The sequence below is a fragment of the Amblyomma maculatum genome, chromosome 10 (genome assembly GCF_055883805.1).
Source record: "Amblyomma maculatum isolate TAMU_Amacu chromosome 10, ASM5588380v1, whole genome shotgun sequence".
Taxonomy (NCBI): domain Eukaryota; kingdom Metazoa; phylum Arthropoda; class Arachnida; order Ixodida; family Ixodidae; genus Amblyomma; species Amblyomma maculatum.
In genome coordinates this window covers 140876741-140893229 of record NC_139353.1, presented here as the reverse complement: position 1 = coordinate 140893229, position 16489 = coordinate 140876741, and the positions used below count along the sequence as shown (strand labels likewise).

Here is a 16489-nt window from a genome sequence, read left to right as displayed (position 1 = left end):
AACTTTTCAGCCTGTGAACAGTGTGCAGAATGTTCATAGTAGGACGAGGCTCAACGAGAGCAGGAAGTTGCTCGTATAAAAACACGCCGGCAGTTCAAATGCTCCAAGTGCAACCGTATCGACGAACGCGGCAGATGCCCAGCGTTTGGCAAAACATGCTTCCGGTGCCGTGGCGCTAACCATTTTGCGGCCTGTTGCAAAGACGTGTCTCAAGTAAGCGAAGTACGCGGTGAGCAGGAAGGTTTTGAAATACTCGACGCCTGCTTAGGCAACACAGCTGATTGGGTCATTCTCGCGAGAGTGGCTTCCCAAGTAGTGTCTCTGAAAGTAGACACAGGCTCGCAAGCTAATTTATTGCCTTACTCCGCTTTTCAAAGGCTCAAAGCGAAGTCTGGTTTAAGAGCAAGCCCCTCCGTCCTCCACTTATACACCTGGCGACGTTATAAAGCACATCGGCGTGGCTACGCTCCAAGTGGTTGTGAACGACCAAAGTGGGTACTTCGACTTCTTCATTGTAAAAAAGGGCAACCAGGCCATATTGGGACTGTCTGCAAGTGAAGCGTTAGGTCTGTTGTGACGTTCTGTGAACACTGTGCACATGGACAGCACTGACCAAGTGGTTAAGTAATTTCCCGAGTGGTTTCAGGGCATCGGCTGCCTAGCACGCCCTTACCACATGGTTGTGCGCGAGGATGCAACACCGGTAGTCCAGCCGGTGCGACGGGTGCCCTTGGCGTTGCTCGAGCCCCTGCGAGAAGATTTGGATCGGATGGAGCGGGCTGGCATCGTGGCCAAAGTCACCGAACCCACTGACTGGGTCAGTCCGTTTGTTGCAGCAAGAAAAAAGGATGGGAAATGTCTTCGCTGTCAGAGCCATCTTCCGTTCGTGAGTGGTCCTCCTTTGCTAGTCATTTTCGATCCCGCTAAAGAGACCAAGGTCGCTGCTGATGCTTCGAAAAATGAGATTGGTGCTGCCCTTCTTCAGAACTACGGTGGTAGTTGGCGGCCGGTCGCCTATGGATCACGCACAATGACGGAGGCAGAACAAAGATACGCGCAAATCGAGAAAGAAGCAATGGCCATTACTTTCGGCTGTGAAAATTTTTTTCATTTCGTTTACGGCCGCAAGTTCGCCATCGAAACAGACCACAGGCCATTGATAGCAATTGCTTCGAAAGCCATTGGTGACATGCCACCAAGACTGCAACGATTTTTTCTGCGCTTGCTAAGATACAATTACGTCCTTCACTTTGTTCCAGGCAAACAGCTGTTCCTGGCCGATATGCTTTCAAGATCGTCGCCAGCCGTTCCAAGCGAACGTGATGACTTCCCTGAAAACGTCGACGTTCATGCAGTGAGCTTGAGTTTAGAGCTGGTGAGCAAGAAAATGTTTGATCGACTGGCAGAAGCGACAGCCTCTGACCCAGACTTGCAAACAGTGTTGCGGCAACTAAGGAATGGAGAAGAAATTGAAGGCTCGATGAAACCTTTTGGTCCTGAGTTATCAGAAGTTAAGGGTATTATTATGAAAGGGACAAAGGTCGCCATTCCGAAGAATATGAGAGCTGAAAAACTGGGTCGTATTCATGAAGGTCACTTAGGCATAAATAAGTGCAAAGCGAGAGCCCGTCGCTTGGTATTCTGGCCGAGACTGGATACGGACATTGAAACCATGGTGAAGACCTGTTCTATTTGTCAAAAATACGCTTACAAACAAAAAACCGAACCAGTGCTGCTTAGGCTGATCCCAGGCCATGCCTGGTACAGGGTGGGTGTTGACATCTTTATGTACGGCGGAAACTCCTACCTGTGCGTGTTCGATGCGTTTTCAAACTTCCCTGAAGTCGAAACGCTTACTGACACAACGACATGCACTGTCATTGCTAAGCTTATATCAATTTTTGCACGGTATGGGATTCCGTTGGAAGTCTGCACTGAAAACGGTCCTCAGTCTTCATCACATGAATTTGCTTTGTTCGCCTCTAGATATGACTTCAAGCATGTCACGTCCAGTCCGCGATTCCCACGGTCCAATGGCCTCGCCGAGAAGGGAGTCCAAATTGTCAAAAGAATAATGAAGAAGACTGCCGAGTTCAACGAGGACTTCTGGTTGGGCATTCTCGGTTATCGCTCGACTCCACTAGTCGAAGGCCGGTTCCCCGGAGAGCTTCTTCAAGGCAGAATGTTACGCACTCGGCTACCAGACTTCGCGTCATGCTCCAGTCAACAAAGTCCCGGCGCCAACCACGCCAGCAATGGCCCTCAAAGGGGGAAATCTGCCTGAACTAAAAAAAAGATGCAGTTGTAAGAGTACGAGGGAATGTTGGGACTGCAAGGCTTGAGTCATGGGCCTTGTAGCACCAAGATCCTATCTCGTCCTTACAGAGGACAACAAAGTGCTTCGACGCAACCGACAACATTTTATAGTCACACGTGAGCCATTCCGAAGCGACTTAACGGAAGATGACTCTGGCAGCGAAGACATTTCCCAGGAAAACGTGGAAGCATCGCAGTCTACAATACAGCCCACTCAATTTGTGCAAAGGCGATCCACCCGACAAAAGAGACAGCCCAATCGTCTTCACTACGACCAGAATTTCCAACAAGTGTCGCGTATTGTGCTCTCAGACTTTTAAAGATTACACCGAGGAAGATGTAATGTATCAGTCGCGCATGCGCTCTGGCCGTTATCATGCAGCCGCTTGTAGGCTATAAATACCAGCATGCAATCTCGAATAAACGCTCTTCTTCTTCTTGCTACCACGCTGCTTGTTCGCTGTTGGACGCTGGAACAGTTTCGACCTGCATCATTATGGGTGGTTGTATTGTCGCCTAGGTGGTGAAGGTGGTAGGGGCCTCGCAAGTACGAGAAAATTTCACAGGCGCGAATTCGAGATCAAGACCTCGAAGCCGTCGGCTCTGATGGTTAAGCCTAATATCGATGATAGGAGATCCCTGAGGGCTGGAGTCTCGGCTGGTTGGAGGTGTTCGGAGCATTGGGTGCCTCACCCAGTGCCGTACACCAGATGTCACGGTGTGAAGTCTGGTCAGATCTCACCGTGGGACACAGGAGTCAAAGAAGTCAGAAGTGCACACAGAGTGGCAGAAGACTAGCAGGACCGCTTCAACAGAACTTCGGTGTCTTCGCCTCGAGGCGGCACGCGTTGACGATCAGGGCAGAGGGAAGACAAAGACTGTACCGAGTCAATATGACAGTTGATAAACGGCCTGAATTGTATAGAGCTAGCGCAAGGGAAACAATGGTGACAGAAGGGCGCTTGCTTACATGGTGCTTACAGCACGAATTTTTCCTGCAAAAGTGAACAGAACGCATGCTCGGGAAAATTTCATCAGAAGGCATGACAAGAAAAGGAGATAACAAGTGATGTGAGAAACAAAAAATAAAACACGGCATTGCTACTTGATGACTATCAAAGAAAGAAGTAAAGAATTCATATCATCATTTAGGTTATTAAGAGTAGATGCGACACTAGCCCACCGTTCCCTTGTTCAAGTTATTATGTGCTTGAATAATTTTCTATGTGATCTCCTTACGCGTTTTAAAGTGCATTACAGTTTTGTGGAAATTGAGGCGCTATATATATTTTCGGTAGTGCTTAGGCAAATTTTCTGAAGCTCTTGGGTTTTAAGAATTCCTGTGTCCAAACAGGCGAATGATGAATAACGCTCGGGCTGCCGCTGCTGTACGCAGATTTATTGTTGATCTGGCAATGGCGCTTTCTTCTTTGCCTCACACATGGATGTTAATAATGCCGCATAGAAGACGCCAAATATGACGGCTAGGACCACAAGCTCGAGCCTCGAACTTAAGGAAACTTGAACGCAAGACTCGTTCTGATCAACCATTCAAACCGTACTATATTTAGGCCCTCCTTGGTGCTCTGTCGCTACTTGACACTGGTGGAGGTGCTGGGTGAGAAGAAGAATCTTTCCGGCAGTCCAAAGCGGATCCCAGACATCGGCACGCCTGTCCATCGTGCTAGCCGCCGCCTTCTAGGCCTTGCCCCGGAGCACATCCATCTGCCGGGCGACTCTTCAAACGCCCAAGTTCGTCAGTTCTTCCAAGAAATGGCACATCCCAACCCTACGCCGGTGACTCTTCAGAACACCAAGGTGCCAGAGTGCTTTCGCGGGAAAGCGTTTGAAAATGTGGAGGACTAGTTCGACCAGTTTGAGCGGGTGGCCAAGATCAATGAGTGTAGTGCAGACCAGAAGCTTTGCAACGTTTATTTCGCCCTTCAGGATAATGCTACAGCGTGAATTGAAAACCACGAGGCCGGCTTATTCACATGGAATTGACTTCCGCCGTCAGCTGGTAGGCCACTTTGCGAAATCTGATCGACGAGACAATGCACTGCGCCTGCTTGAAGTGCGCATCAGAAGCCGAATGAAAGCGTGTCTGTGTTTGCGGAAGACATGGCTCGCCTTTTTCGCCGTGCCGACCCTTAGATGAGTCAGCCGAGGAAGCTGTGACATCTCATGCACGCTGTAAAAGAGCAGGTGTTTGCCGACATGGTATGCAACCCACCTAAAACCGTGAGTGAGTTCGTTAAGGAGGCTACGGCGATAGAGCGAGTCTTCCAAAACCGGTGCCGCCAGTACAACCAACCTGTGAACTGTGCTCCGGCGGCGCTGACTGCAACCGATAGGACCACTCTTCGAGACTCATTCCAGAAATTTTCTTTGAGGAGCTGCAGCGAATTACGGCTACGAAGGCTCAGTCATAAGATGTCCTCATAGAAGCCGTTAGAAATGAACTTCGGTACGCCCAATGCCCGTTTACGCCATGCCACGAGTCTCAACCCGTCGACTACACGGCAGCCATTTCCGAACAATGCAACGCTCCAAAATGCTGTCTTTCGCTGGGGTGAAGAACAGCAACAAGCTTTTAATGAGCTGCGGAGGCGTCAACAGGCACCACCTGTCCTGGCACCCTTTGATGACGACGCCCTTGGGCTGTTTCATACGGATTCCAGCAACGTGGAACAAGATGCTGTGTTGTTGCAGCTCCAGGATGGTGGGGAAAAAGTAATTGCTTACGCCACTAGGACCCTATCGAAAGCAGAAGCAAACTACTCGGCACCTTAAAGAGAATGCCTTGCAGTGGTATGGGCGGTTATAAAGCTCCGCCCTCAATTTTATGCTCGCCCCTTTCCAGTCATTAGAAACCATCACTCTATCGGTTGGCCGACATACGTAAAGGACCCTTCAGGGAGACTCGCGCGTTGAAACCTTAGATTACAAGAATTCGACATTGCAGGTATTTACAAATCTGGAAAGCAGTACACGGATGCTTATTGCCTTTCGCGAGTGCCGGTCGAACCTTCCACTATGGCCGATGAAGACACTGCATTTTTTAGGAGTTATAGGTGATGCACCGCTTTCCAAACAGCAGCGAGATAGACCAAGATTTTTAAGCATATTGGTGTCGCCGCGATGGTAGACAAGGACAAACGGAGTAGGGACCCACACAACTGCGCTGAACTTTCAACTTTATTTTGGACGCTTTTTATCCGCGCATTTATAATTCACAGAAGGAACTGGACATGCAAGCGCACTCACAAGACAGATATAGCAATCACAGTAGCAGCATCGCAATCTCTCGCAATCTCAGTGGCCGTATCGCAATCTCAGTACGAGAAGGCCGTCCCACAATAACGAACGTGGTGCAAGATACACTGAAGAGGCTATAAAAACAAGGCATAGGAGCAAGTAAAAACAAAATGCTGTATGGTAAATGAAAAATGGCAATGAAGAGCCAACAATACACAAGGCAAAATGATGAAAAGGTGAAGATGCATAAAAAAGCCAACTAAAAGCATGCCAAAAAATTTCAATGAGGCGAAAAAGAAAAACAGATAAAAGTTTATCAAAGAGGCAACAATTAACAGCCAAAAAATTAATGAAAGCTAAAAACTGGTGAAAATATGACGTCAGTGAGGTGAGAATCCAAAATGAAGTAAAAATGAACAGCAATAACTCAATCAGTAGCTAAAATCAGGTGCATGGATATCGTAAATAGGGCGAAATCAGCAGGTCAAAAACGGAACACAGAAGTAATAAAAGTGTTTTACATCGCTTGGCATGCAGAGTACTCATAAAAACCTGGACAAGAAAGCGATCTCTTTTTCTAGGAGGGCTACTGCCTGCTCGCGCTGCAACACCAATATGCTTGACAACCACCATCAACTACCCAGCAGCATACCCTACATAAGACCAGGATTTGCTCTTTCTTATTGATTTCTTGGAGAAGGGAATTACGGTTGTGCCTAACATTTTCGCACTAGTAATCTCTTCATTCTCTATTAGCAACAACGAACTTTACAAGTAGACTGTTATGTATGAACCATTTTATAATTGTGTTTGAAAAAAGGCGCATTGATCATTCAGTCTAAACGAGCTACACTTTTCACCACTCAAAACATACCATCAAGAAACATTCCTCGGACTCACGCATATTTGCTTTTGTTTTTCTCTGTAGCTGGCTATATTTACTGAAAAAACTATCGTGATTACCTACATGAACAACCTTAATACTAACAAATGCTTGCCGACAATTTTATGTGATGCCTTTCACGATGTACGTGCATAAAAATCTTGCTTAAACACTCATTCATGCTATACTATCTTCGCCATGTATTTGCACATACAACTGTGGGTGTAAACCTGCAGCCCTATAAAGCTATAAAAACATAATCTAGAACATCCTTGTTATTATCAGGGCACTGCGCAGACGCCTTGCCAGCATAATTCCTACAAAAACGCAGAAGCCACAATAATAAAAAAAAAATCGGGAGAAACGACTGCGCTTACATTATGTCAAATTTATTATTCTGCTTCTCACCAAAGATGAACATCAAGCTAGTAAAACATATATTGCAGTCAGCCTTTGTCTGTGCCAGCGCAGGTTTTTTTTCTAGTCAGTTAAATGGGAACGGAAATGCGTCAGGAGCCGTGCAGCAAAGGGGTTAAGTAGAGCTCGCAAATAAAACAGAAAACCCCTGTGCCATTGCATACATCATCGACGCCCCATAAAGCGCCAGGAAGCTAGTGAAAAAGTAATGATACGTTTACCCGGTCTTTCGAGGCATTCAGAACGATTTAAATCATAGTTGCGCCGCAAAGTTGACATTTCTGTGGCCTTGTACACGTTGGCTCCAGTCAACCTCCACGCTCTATATTTCGCATGTACTCCCGCAAGTAAAAACCTCAAAGCATCATGCCGTGCTCTAGCTTTAAAACGAGTGGATTGGGCGTAAATAATGAGTTGCTGGCTAAGATCTCTAGATAGTAGCAGCTAAGTCTGGGTCGCAAGGACCGCGTACTGGCATGGGTGATTCTAACCTCTTCTACAGTTTGGTCTCAATTTTTCTCATGACTCTCGGCGGCGCTGCTTCATTTATATATGACTTGGAGCTACAAGCCAAGATGACCCCAGTAAGTGAAGCTTACCACGCTCCTAAATAAACCTTTCGGTACGCAGGCTTAACTACCCAAAGGCCAGCTAGCCTTGCGTGGTGAAAGTTTGCGCCTCCTTTGAAATTGGACAGAATTTCTTTGTCAACGATGAGCTTTGCCTGTCGTATATAAATCGTTCTCAAATTATAAAATGATACTGGCCACGTTACGCTGTGAATACATAATACCCACATGTGCCCTATATATACTCGGTCTTAGTGATTCCTGTTGAAAAATTTCGAGAATTATCCACAATAAAGGAATCAGACGTTGCTCCGCTGCTATCAAGCTTTCGGAGTTTGCCCAGTGGAGGAAGGTGCAAAAGACAATAAGTTAGTTTTTGTTGTAACTAGCACTAACAGAACAGTTTTATTTGCACGTGCGCGAAGTGCTCATATTTTATAATACTGCTCCCTTTCCTTCAGCGCATATGTTTGGAGCTAGTTCATTACATCGATTGGTATCTTGACTAGAACACACTGAAAATTGACTTAATATTTTGATAAAAACACCCGTTTTGTGAACGTAAAATATGCAACAAAATAAAAAGCAGTCTGCACTAGTTCACTGTATCTAGAATACATATTGTTATTGCCGTGAAGTTTGAAAGGAAAGTGGGGCAATAATAAAGGATTACTTTTCAGCAATGAGCTTCTTACTTATCAAGTGTAGTAATTGCCGATGTAGTCAATAACATTTTATATGGAAAACTACAATTTTATTCAATTACGTATTTTGCATAAACGACGTCACAAGACTGATGTTAACTCTGTCAAGCTGACCTTGTGCAACGAAAGCTCGCTCTTAACGCCTTAATATTACAGGGCTCTTCAAACACTCCTGGGTCGTCTTACGCAAAATCGGGTATCCATAACGACTGCATACTAACGAGCATGCGTAAGATATTACTAGAAAATTATGCTGTGTGTGATTCGCTGGTGGGAGACATTAACACTTTCAGTTCATATCCTGATTAAAATGCGGAGCAGAAGTGTCTCACAGCTTTAATAATCTTCGGTACCACCCAGACTTCCTTCTGTCTATAAACGGTTTATTATCTCGTTTACATGCTGTGTCGATAAAAAGCGGTTGCCTCCGTTTAGCGCTTGTCGTGATTATGTAATTACTTTTCAAAGCTTATCTTCTGGAAAAACTGTATTTAGGTGTGTGTTGCTTGTGTACACATTACTGCAGCTCTGATAACAAATTTAAATAGTGTTCATTTGCTTGTATATTTTTGTTCTAGTCGCTCCTACTTATTTATAGCACATCGAGTGAACAGCTTCGTTAGCCTCGTTATGGCTTGGAACGCTTTTTTGGTTCCGTATTCAAATTCAATCTTATGCCTGCGTTCGCTTCTGGGGTATTCAAGAGAAATAAATTATTGATCAAATGCACTATAAACTTTCTGACAAGAAGCTCAGTAAAGCATCCCAAAAGTGCACAGCGTAATTCATCTCTTATTCTGGCTTACGCATGGAACGTTTCCGATGCACTATTTGCAGAAGGCGTAACCAATAAGCTGGTCAATCCGCTCAAGGCATTTTGAGGGCGGAGCATTTTATCTTTCATTGGTTCATAGCAGTACTCACAGAAGCACCTCAGTCGCAAGCAAAAAGTCGGCTTATTTTTCACTTTGGTCATTTATGTAACCTCTCTCCCTCCCTCATTCTATATAGCAATTCACTGCCCAGGAAAAAGTAGCTCAATATGCTTTATATATGCTTGTTAATTTCTCCCTTTTTAATCTGGAAACTTTATTTTCGAAGTGGCTTTGCGACAATCTCACGCTCGGCTTCTTGATTGAAGAGACACAACAGAGCCCGTAGAAGAAACCGCATGCAGCACTGCAATGTGCATTCTCCTGGAAGAGGCTTCATGATACAACCAATATTTTTGACATGCATGAAGGTTAAGGAGTAATTAAGATGGCTAATTTAAGACCCCAGCAGAAAATGCGAACGCCCTCAAACACCATTGTTGGAAGGAAATGCGACATATAAACCAGCCGCAGACTATAGATTATAATGCATGTGCTCGAGCGCGGCCGATCGCGAATTGCAAAAGTATAAGCTAATTGTCACTACCAAAACACCAGAAGGAGATTTCGTTCCATTCAGGACGCTCATGTTTGATGGCCCCTCTAATCTGCACTAAAGCGAGAACATATTTTGCATCTCTCCAATATGATTAGAGTATCACATAGTTGACTAGCACAAATGTGCGCGTATACCGATCTAACTATACTCACAGAGAAACAGCTGCGGCATAGAATAAAAAAAGGTTTCCGTTAAAAAACAACATACCTCTGTACAGCCCACATACCGAGCCAGATACGAGAGGGCAAAACAATTCAGTCGCAGTTGCCACAAGGTCCCTAAAAATCCAAAAGCACAGATATATGCTCAATTGCTTACACTTGCTCACATAATGAGCACACGAACATTGTCTAGAAAGTACACGGTTATTATGGTCGCATCTTTTACTATATTCGTAGAGCAACGTAAGCTGAATTCAGAGGTCGAATGCTTCGATTCCGCTGGCTGCACGTTGTTGTCACCTCTGGCTTTCAATAAATTATCTTTATTATAAAATATTACTCCTCCAGAGTACTACTTAAAACCATGTAAAAATATGTAAAACAATCGCCGATACTTTAGTGCCCTCGCTTACATTTCGCTTTTATAATCTGTTACATATAAACGAAGGACGAGGTCAAGCAAGCACTAGAAACTATGAAAAGAGGGAAATCAGCTGGAGAGGATCAGATAACTACAGATTTGCTAAAGGACGGGGGGGATATCGTGCTAGAAAAACTGGCCACCCTGTATACGCAGTGCCTGGTGTCATCGACGGTACCGGAACCATGGAAGAATGCAAACATTATCCTCATTCACAAGAAAGGGGACTCTAAAGACCTTAAAAATTACAGACCAATCAGCTTACTGTCTGTTATGTATAAGGTATTTACTAAGGTAATCGCTAATAGAATCAGGACAACCTTAGACTGCAATCAAGCGAAGGATCAAGCAGGGTTTCGGAAACGGTACTCTACTATCGATCATATCCATACCATCAATCAGGTGATAGAAAAATGCTCGGAATATAACCAGCCCTTATACATAGCATTCATTGATTACGAAAAAGTATTTGACTCAGTTGAAACCTCGGCGGTGATGCAGGCATTGCGAAATCAGGGGGTAGACGAGCCGTACGTGAAAGTGCTGGAAGATATATATAGTGGCTGCACAGCAACCATAGTTCTGCATAAAGAAAGTAACAAAATTCCCATAAAGAGAGGTGTTAGGCAAGGAGACACAATCTCCCCAGTACTATTCACAGCTTATTTAGAGGAAGTTTTCAGAGACTTGGAATGGGAGCAGTTAGGGATAAGAGTAGATGGAGAATACCTCAGTAATCTGCGGTTTGCTGATGACATTGCCTTGCTAAGAAACTCGGGGGATGAACTGCAAATAATGATTGATGACCTAGACAGTAAAAGTAGAAAGGTAGGCTTGAAAATCAATATGCAGAAGACTAAGGTAATGTTCAACAGCCTCGGGAAGGAACAGCAGTTTACATTAGGTAGCGAAATACTGGAAGTAGTAGGCGAATATGTCTACTTAGGACAGGTAGTAACCGCAGATCCGGACCATGAAAAGGAAATAAGAAGAAGAATAAGATTGGGATGGAGCGCATTTGGCAAGCACTCGCAGATTATGACTAGCAGCTTACCGGTATCGCTCTAAAGGAAAGTATACAACAGTTGCATCTTGCCTGTACTCACCTATGGGGCTGAAACGTGGAGGCTAACCAAGAGAGTTCTACTTAAGTTGAGGACAACCCAGAGGGCTATGGAACGAAAAATGGTAGAGGTAACATTAAGAGATAGAAAGCGTGCAGAGTGGGTCAGAGAAATAACTCAAGTTACCGACATTCTGGTGGAAATTAAGAAGAAATGGACATGGGCAGGACATGCAGTACGAAGAGAGGATAACTGATGGTCGCTGAGGGTAACAAACTGGATTCCAAGGGAAGGAAAGCGTAGCAGCGGGCGGCAGAAAGTTAGGTGGGCGGATGAGATTAAGAAGTTTGCAGGGGTCAAGTGGATGCAGCTAGCACAGAACCGGGTTAAGTGGAGAAATATGGGAGAGGCCTTCGCCCTGCAGTGGGTATGATCAGGCTGATGATGATGATGATGACATAAACTAGGCACTCACGATGTGCCAGTACGAGCGGCAAACACCCGGGGGGGGGGGGGCCGAAAGTGGCAACCATTGTAAGAAAAATGTTGTCAATGTGGCTCAGTTGGCGCAACAGTGTTCTCTTCACTGTTACGCGTAGACCTCTAATAGAGTCGCGAAGAAGTGGAGGTTTCCGAACGCCTGAAGCTAGCGCTCTTCCATTTTTCTCGATTTTCTATTGCTGTGAGTTATTTGTGATCTCGTCATCCTTCGGGTTGGCGGGCGCACGACCCCTGCGCCCACCCGCCACCTTCGAACATGCTGCGGCGTATTCGACGGGTCACCTCAACGTCGCGGACGTGGAGCTTCCAGACTGGGCAGATGACTCCACAGTGACTGAGATGGATTCTGACAGCAGCTACACGCCTGTACAGTCGCGCCGCCTGAAACGGAAGCTGCGCCGAACATCAATAATGAGTGAGACACCAAAGAAGAATGCTGAAAAGCAAGGGATCTTTTCCGTGGCCTTCGTACCAACAACGGAAACGGATAATCTGAATGTTATTAACAGACAGCATCTGACCCAAGTTTTCGACCAGCTGGTTCCCGGTGAAGTTGACGGAGTCAGAATTAATCCCTGGAAGAATGTCCTGACCGTGGATGTCCAATTCCAGGCTACAGTGGACAAGCTGAAAGGAATTGGTGCGCTTGGCCACATGCCGGTCCGTTCCTTTCTTGCACATGGAAAAAAGACTACTGCGGGTGTAATCACCGACGTTGACCCCGAGATAAGTGAAAGCGATCTCTGCACGCTGATCAAATCTGCGGCGCGTCATTGGGAATGTTCATCGTTTCGGCCGCTCAAAGTGCGTTAATTAGTCTTTGAAACTGAATCCCTCCCATCCCACGTTAAAGTGGACTATGTGAGACACCCAGTTGGGATGTATGTTCCAAGACCTGTTCAGTGCCACAAATGCCACAAGACCGGACATGTGAGTGCCGTTTCGGGAAACGAGGTATCCTGCCATCGATGCGGCGATACGCATCCTCATGACACATGCCAGACGGAGACTTTCAAGTGTGCGAACTGCTCGGGTGCCCATTAAGCAACGGCTAAGGACTGTTCTAAAATTAGGAACGAAAGACGTATACTAAAGAAGATGGTGCGAGACAACTCGACTCATCAAGAAGCGGCTGCGTCTATTCGTCGTAGCAAACACCGTTCCCGACGCCGACATAAGGAATCGGAAGGCAAGCCTAGCCTGGGTAAGTCAACTTCAGAGTAACGTCAGCTCAGGTGCCGCAACAGATTGAGTCTAATCCCGTTAAGAATACTCTCGCTGTAATGTCACAGGCAATGTCGCAGGCCAAGGATCAGACAGAAGCTGTTGTATTACCTGCCGCCTCTGATGTTGAGTGGCCTGCTCTACCATCAAAGGCCATCGCCAGGCCTCATCCCAGTTTGGTTGCCACACGTGCTGAAAATTCCGACAAACTCGACATCCAGCAGGTGAAAGAAATGCTGAAACAGCTAGTTCGTTCAATGCGGGTGATGCTCTCCAGCATCAATACGCAAACAGCAAAGTTTGCTGTTCAGTTTTTGGAAGCATTTGAGCCGCTCTTGTCGGCATTGCAATAGTTCACAATGGCGCAACAAACTAACGCCACCTCTGTGACGATGCACTTGTGCCGCAGTGTAGTGATGCAATGGAATGCCCGAGGCCTGCGTGGTCGGCTGAGTGACTTCCGACAGCGGGTACAGAAGTACCGCTTTCCCGTAATTGTGACCTGTGAGCCCAACATGCCGGCTGCTTTCCGCCTTTCTGGATATGTTCTGCTGTTGTCTCGAGAAGCAGACGAAACAAGCAAAGTGCTGGTGTGTGTACGCCAAGACATGGCGCTCGTCCGCCATGCTCTGCAGCCCCACAGCACGAACCACTACATTTGTTTGACATTAACCTTGAAAGGACGAGCATGTTCTGCAATTGGCGCCTATATTCCACCGAGAGATGGCTTCGACAAGTCATATCTATTTTCAACAGTCCAGTGCTGTACAGCTCCTCGTATTATTATGGGGGACTTTAATGCTCACCACCCTCAGTGGAGTAGTGCCATAATGAGCAATCGAGGAAGAGACCTGGCAGACTTTATGCATACGCAAGATCTCGTCAATATAAACGACGGCTCACCGACGTGTCTACGCGGAACAATCTACAGCAGCTGCTTGGATGGGGCGTTTGTTTCCAGAAGCCTCCATCCCTCTGTTTCTTGGTGTAGGGATGTGGAAACACATGGGAGGGATCACATACCAACGTACGTATGCACCAAGTGGTTTGCACCTGCCACTTCGCCCTGTGTGCAATACACAGACTGGCCCGCCTTTAGGGCATCGGTGGAGATTTCCAGCGTGGACCTCAAGTCACCATGTCAAATAGGGGACCTCATTACTTCCTCTCTAAGTGAGAACACTCGCTATGTTTGTGTGCCGATGTCAGTGTCCAGCATGGACGTGGAATTCGAGCGGCTTCGCGCGATCCATCGGCGAGCTGAAAGGAAGTACAGAACGAAATCCGCGCACGATCTCGCACTTTCTCGCGAAGCTAAACGACATGTTCTACGCCACCTGGAGAGGTTAGGACGACAACGTTGGAGGAAGTTCTGCTCATCACTGGATCCCCGTAAGCCCCTGTCGCGTATCTGGTATGTTGCAAGAAGCTCGCGCACATCTCCGCGAGAAAGGCACCCTTTTCGTGCCCTGGCCCTTTATCAAAGCTGCAATGAAGTTGACGTAGCTGAAGATTTTTGTAAAATGATTGTGGGCACAAACCAGGCATAGTTACCAATTTCAGAGGTTTTTGCGCCACCTTCGCCGAATGATCAATACGACGTGCCCTTTACAATAGCTGAATTAGACGCCGCTCTTGCTTCTTGTCGGCATTCATCTGCACCTGGTCCTGACGGCATTACTTACACAACCATATCAAACCTAGGCAAGGATGGCAAAACTGCACTACTTAATTACTTCAGTGATATATGGGCTTCTAGTACTGTTTCTGAACACTGGAAGATTAGCCGCCCGGTTGCTCTTTTGAAGCCTGGAAAGCCTCCTCTCGAACTGACCTCATACCGGCCAGTTGCCCTAGCAAGCTGTGTTGGAAAAGTTATGGAGCGAATGGTGCTGACAAGACCTGAGTGGTATCTCGAGAGTGTTGTGTTGTGTTGGGTTTAATGGCGCATAAGCAGCTCAGGCTATCATGCGCCAAGCACAAGGTTGTAAATGGCATACACTATTTATTCAACAGTTTCCGTAAAACATTTGCTTACTTTAAAAAGCTAAAAACACATGATAGATCGACAAGTCCGCTTTCACCTAAAATCAAAGCTGGATGGAAAGGAATGTGTTCATCGTAAAATCGAGTAAAATACTTTTTCTTTAGCCTTTAAAATCTTGTGCATGAAAGTAAAACGTGGTTTATGGTGAGTTGCTGCCCACATTCTTCACACAGAGGTTTGTTTTCTTTTCTCAACAAAAAATTGTGTGTCATATGTGTGTGGCCAATGGGGAGACGGCATAAAATCACTTCTATAAAACGTTCTTGATTGCGACATGATTTCCATTCCCCTAAAGTGGGCTTCACCAACTGCAGTTTATTATTTACCTCCCTACTCCGTGATAACTGCCATTCGTCCTTTAGTTTGTTGTGCACCAGCATCATGCAGTCTCTGTATGGCATATCTATGCTCTTTATTCGTTTTCCATGGGGCTGGGCAGCGCAAAATTCAGCTCTCTCAGTGCCTCCAATGCCGACATGACTCGGGACCCAACAAAAGGTTATTTTATGTCCTCGAGCAGAGGCTGTTGATATGTTGTGTATGATTTCCCCGAGTAGTGGTACAGCTGCATTTTTGGGGTGAAGGGCTGTGAGAACACTTAAGGAGTCTGTGTACATAATACTGTTGGTAATGTTCTCGATCACTATTTTGCTTACAGCCACTGCCAGAGCATAACATTCAGCTGTAAAAATACTTGCACACTGAGGTAATCTTACAGATTTTTCCCATTTTCCATGCACTATTGCACTTCCTACGTGCTTTGTTGTCTTGGATCCATCCGTGCAAAATTGTGTGCAATTGTCATACTTTCCTTTAAGAGCTAGAAATTCTTGCAGGATGTGTTCAGGTGGTGTTTTATGTTTAGAAAACTGAGTTAGTGTGAAATCGCACACAACAGGAAGGCTGTACCATGGTGGCAGTGAATTTTGTCTTGAGGAAATATTGGGGAGGGCGTTAAGTATTCCTAATTCTTTGCATTTATCCTCAAATCGAAGTAAAAAGGGTTTGATTGACTGAGGCCTATTTTTGGACAATATTCCGGAGGCACATTTAGTGACAATGGGGTAGCATATATGTTTTGGTAGGGAGCGTATTTTCAGGATATATGAAAATGCGAGCATGGTCCTTCTAAGTTCTAGGGATGGTTCGTTGGTGTCTACATAAAGGCTTGCGATAGGTGATGTCCTATAAGCGCCAGTAGAAAGACGCAAACCTGAATTATGTACAGGGTCCAAGCGCTTCAAATATGAAGGTCTTGCTGATCCGTATACAATGCAGCCATAGTCTAGGCAAGAGCGAATGACTGTACGGTAGATGTGCAAAAGGCACGTCCGGTCAGACCCCCAGTGTTTGCGTGAGAGGACTTTGAGTATATTCAGAGATTTGGAAGCTTTCTTTTTAGGACGTTTATGTGAGGAAGAAAAGAGAGCTTCCTATCAAATGTTAAACCTAGAAATTTGTGTTCGTGTTTTACTGGTAGTGTGATTTCATTT

At 45.8% G+C, this 16489-nt stretch overlaps 1 protein-coding gene across 1 annotated transcript in view; it reads left to right on the top strand.

Moving 5' to 3' along the window:
- The first annotated feature begins 676 nt into the window (after nucleotides 1–676).
- Nucleotides 677–16489, top strand: part of LOC146177573 (lipase member M-like) — a 97958-nt gene continuing 82145 nt past the window's right edge. The window contains exon 1 of the mRNA XM_084581593.1: nucleotides 677–817. Within this exon, the coding sequence (XP_084437719.1) occupies nucleotides 677–817 (141 nt within the window). The remainder of the gene's footprint in view (nucleotides 818–16489) is intronic.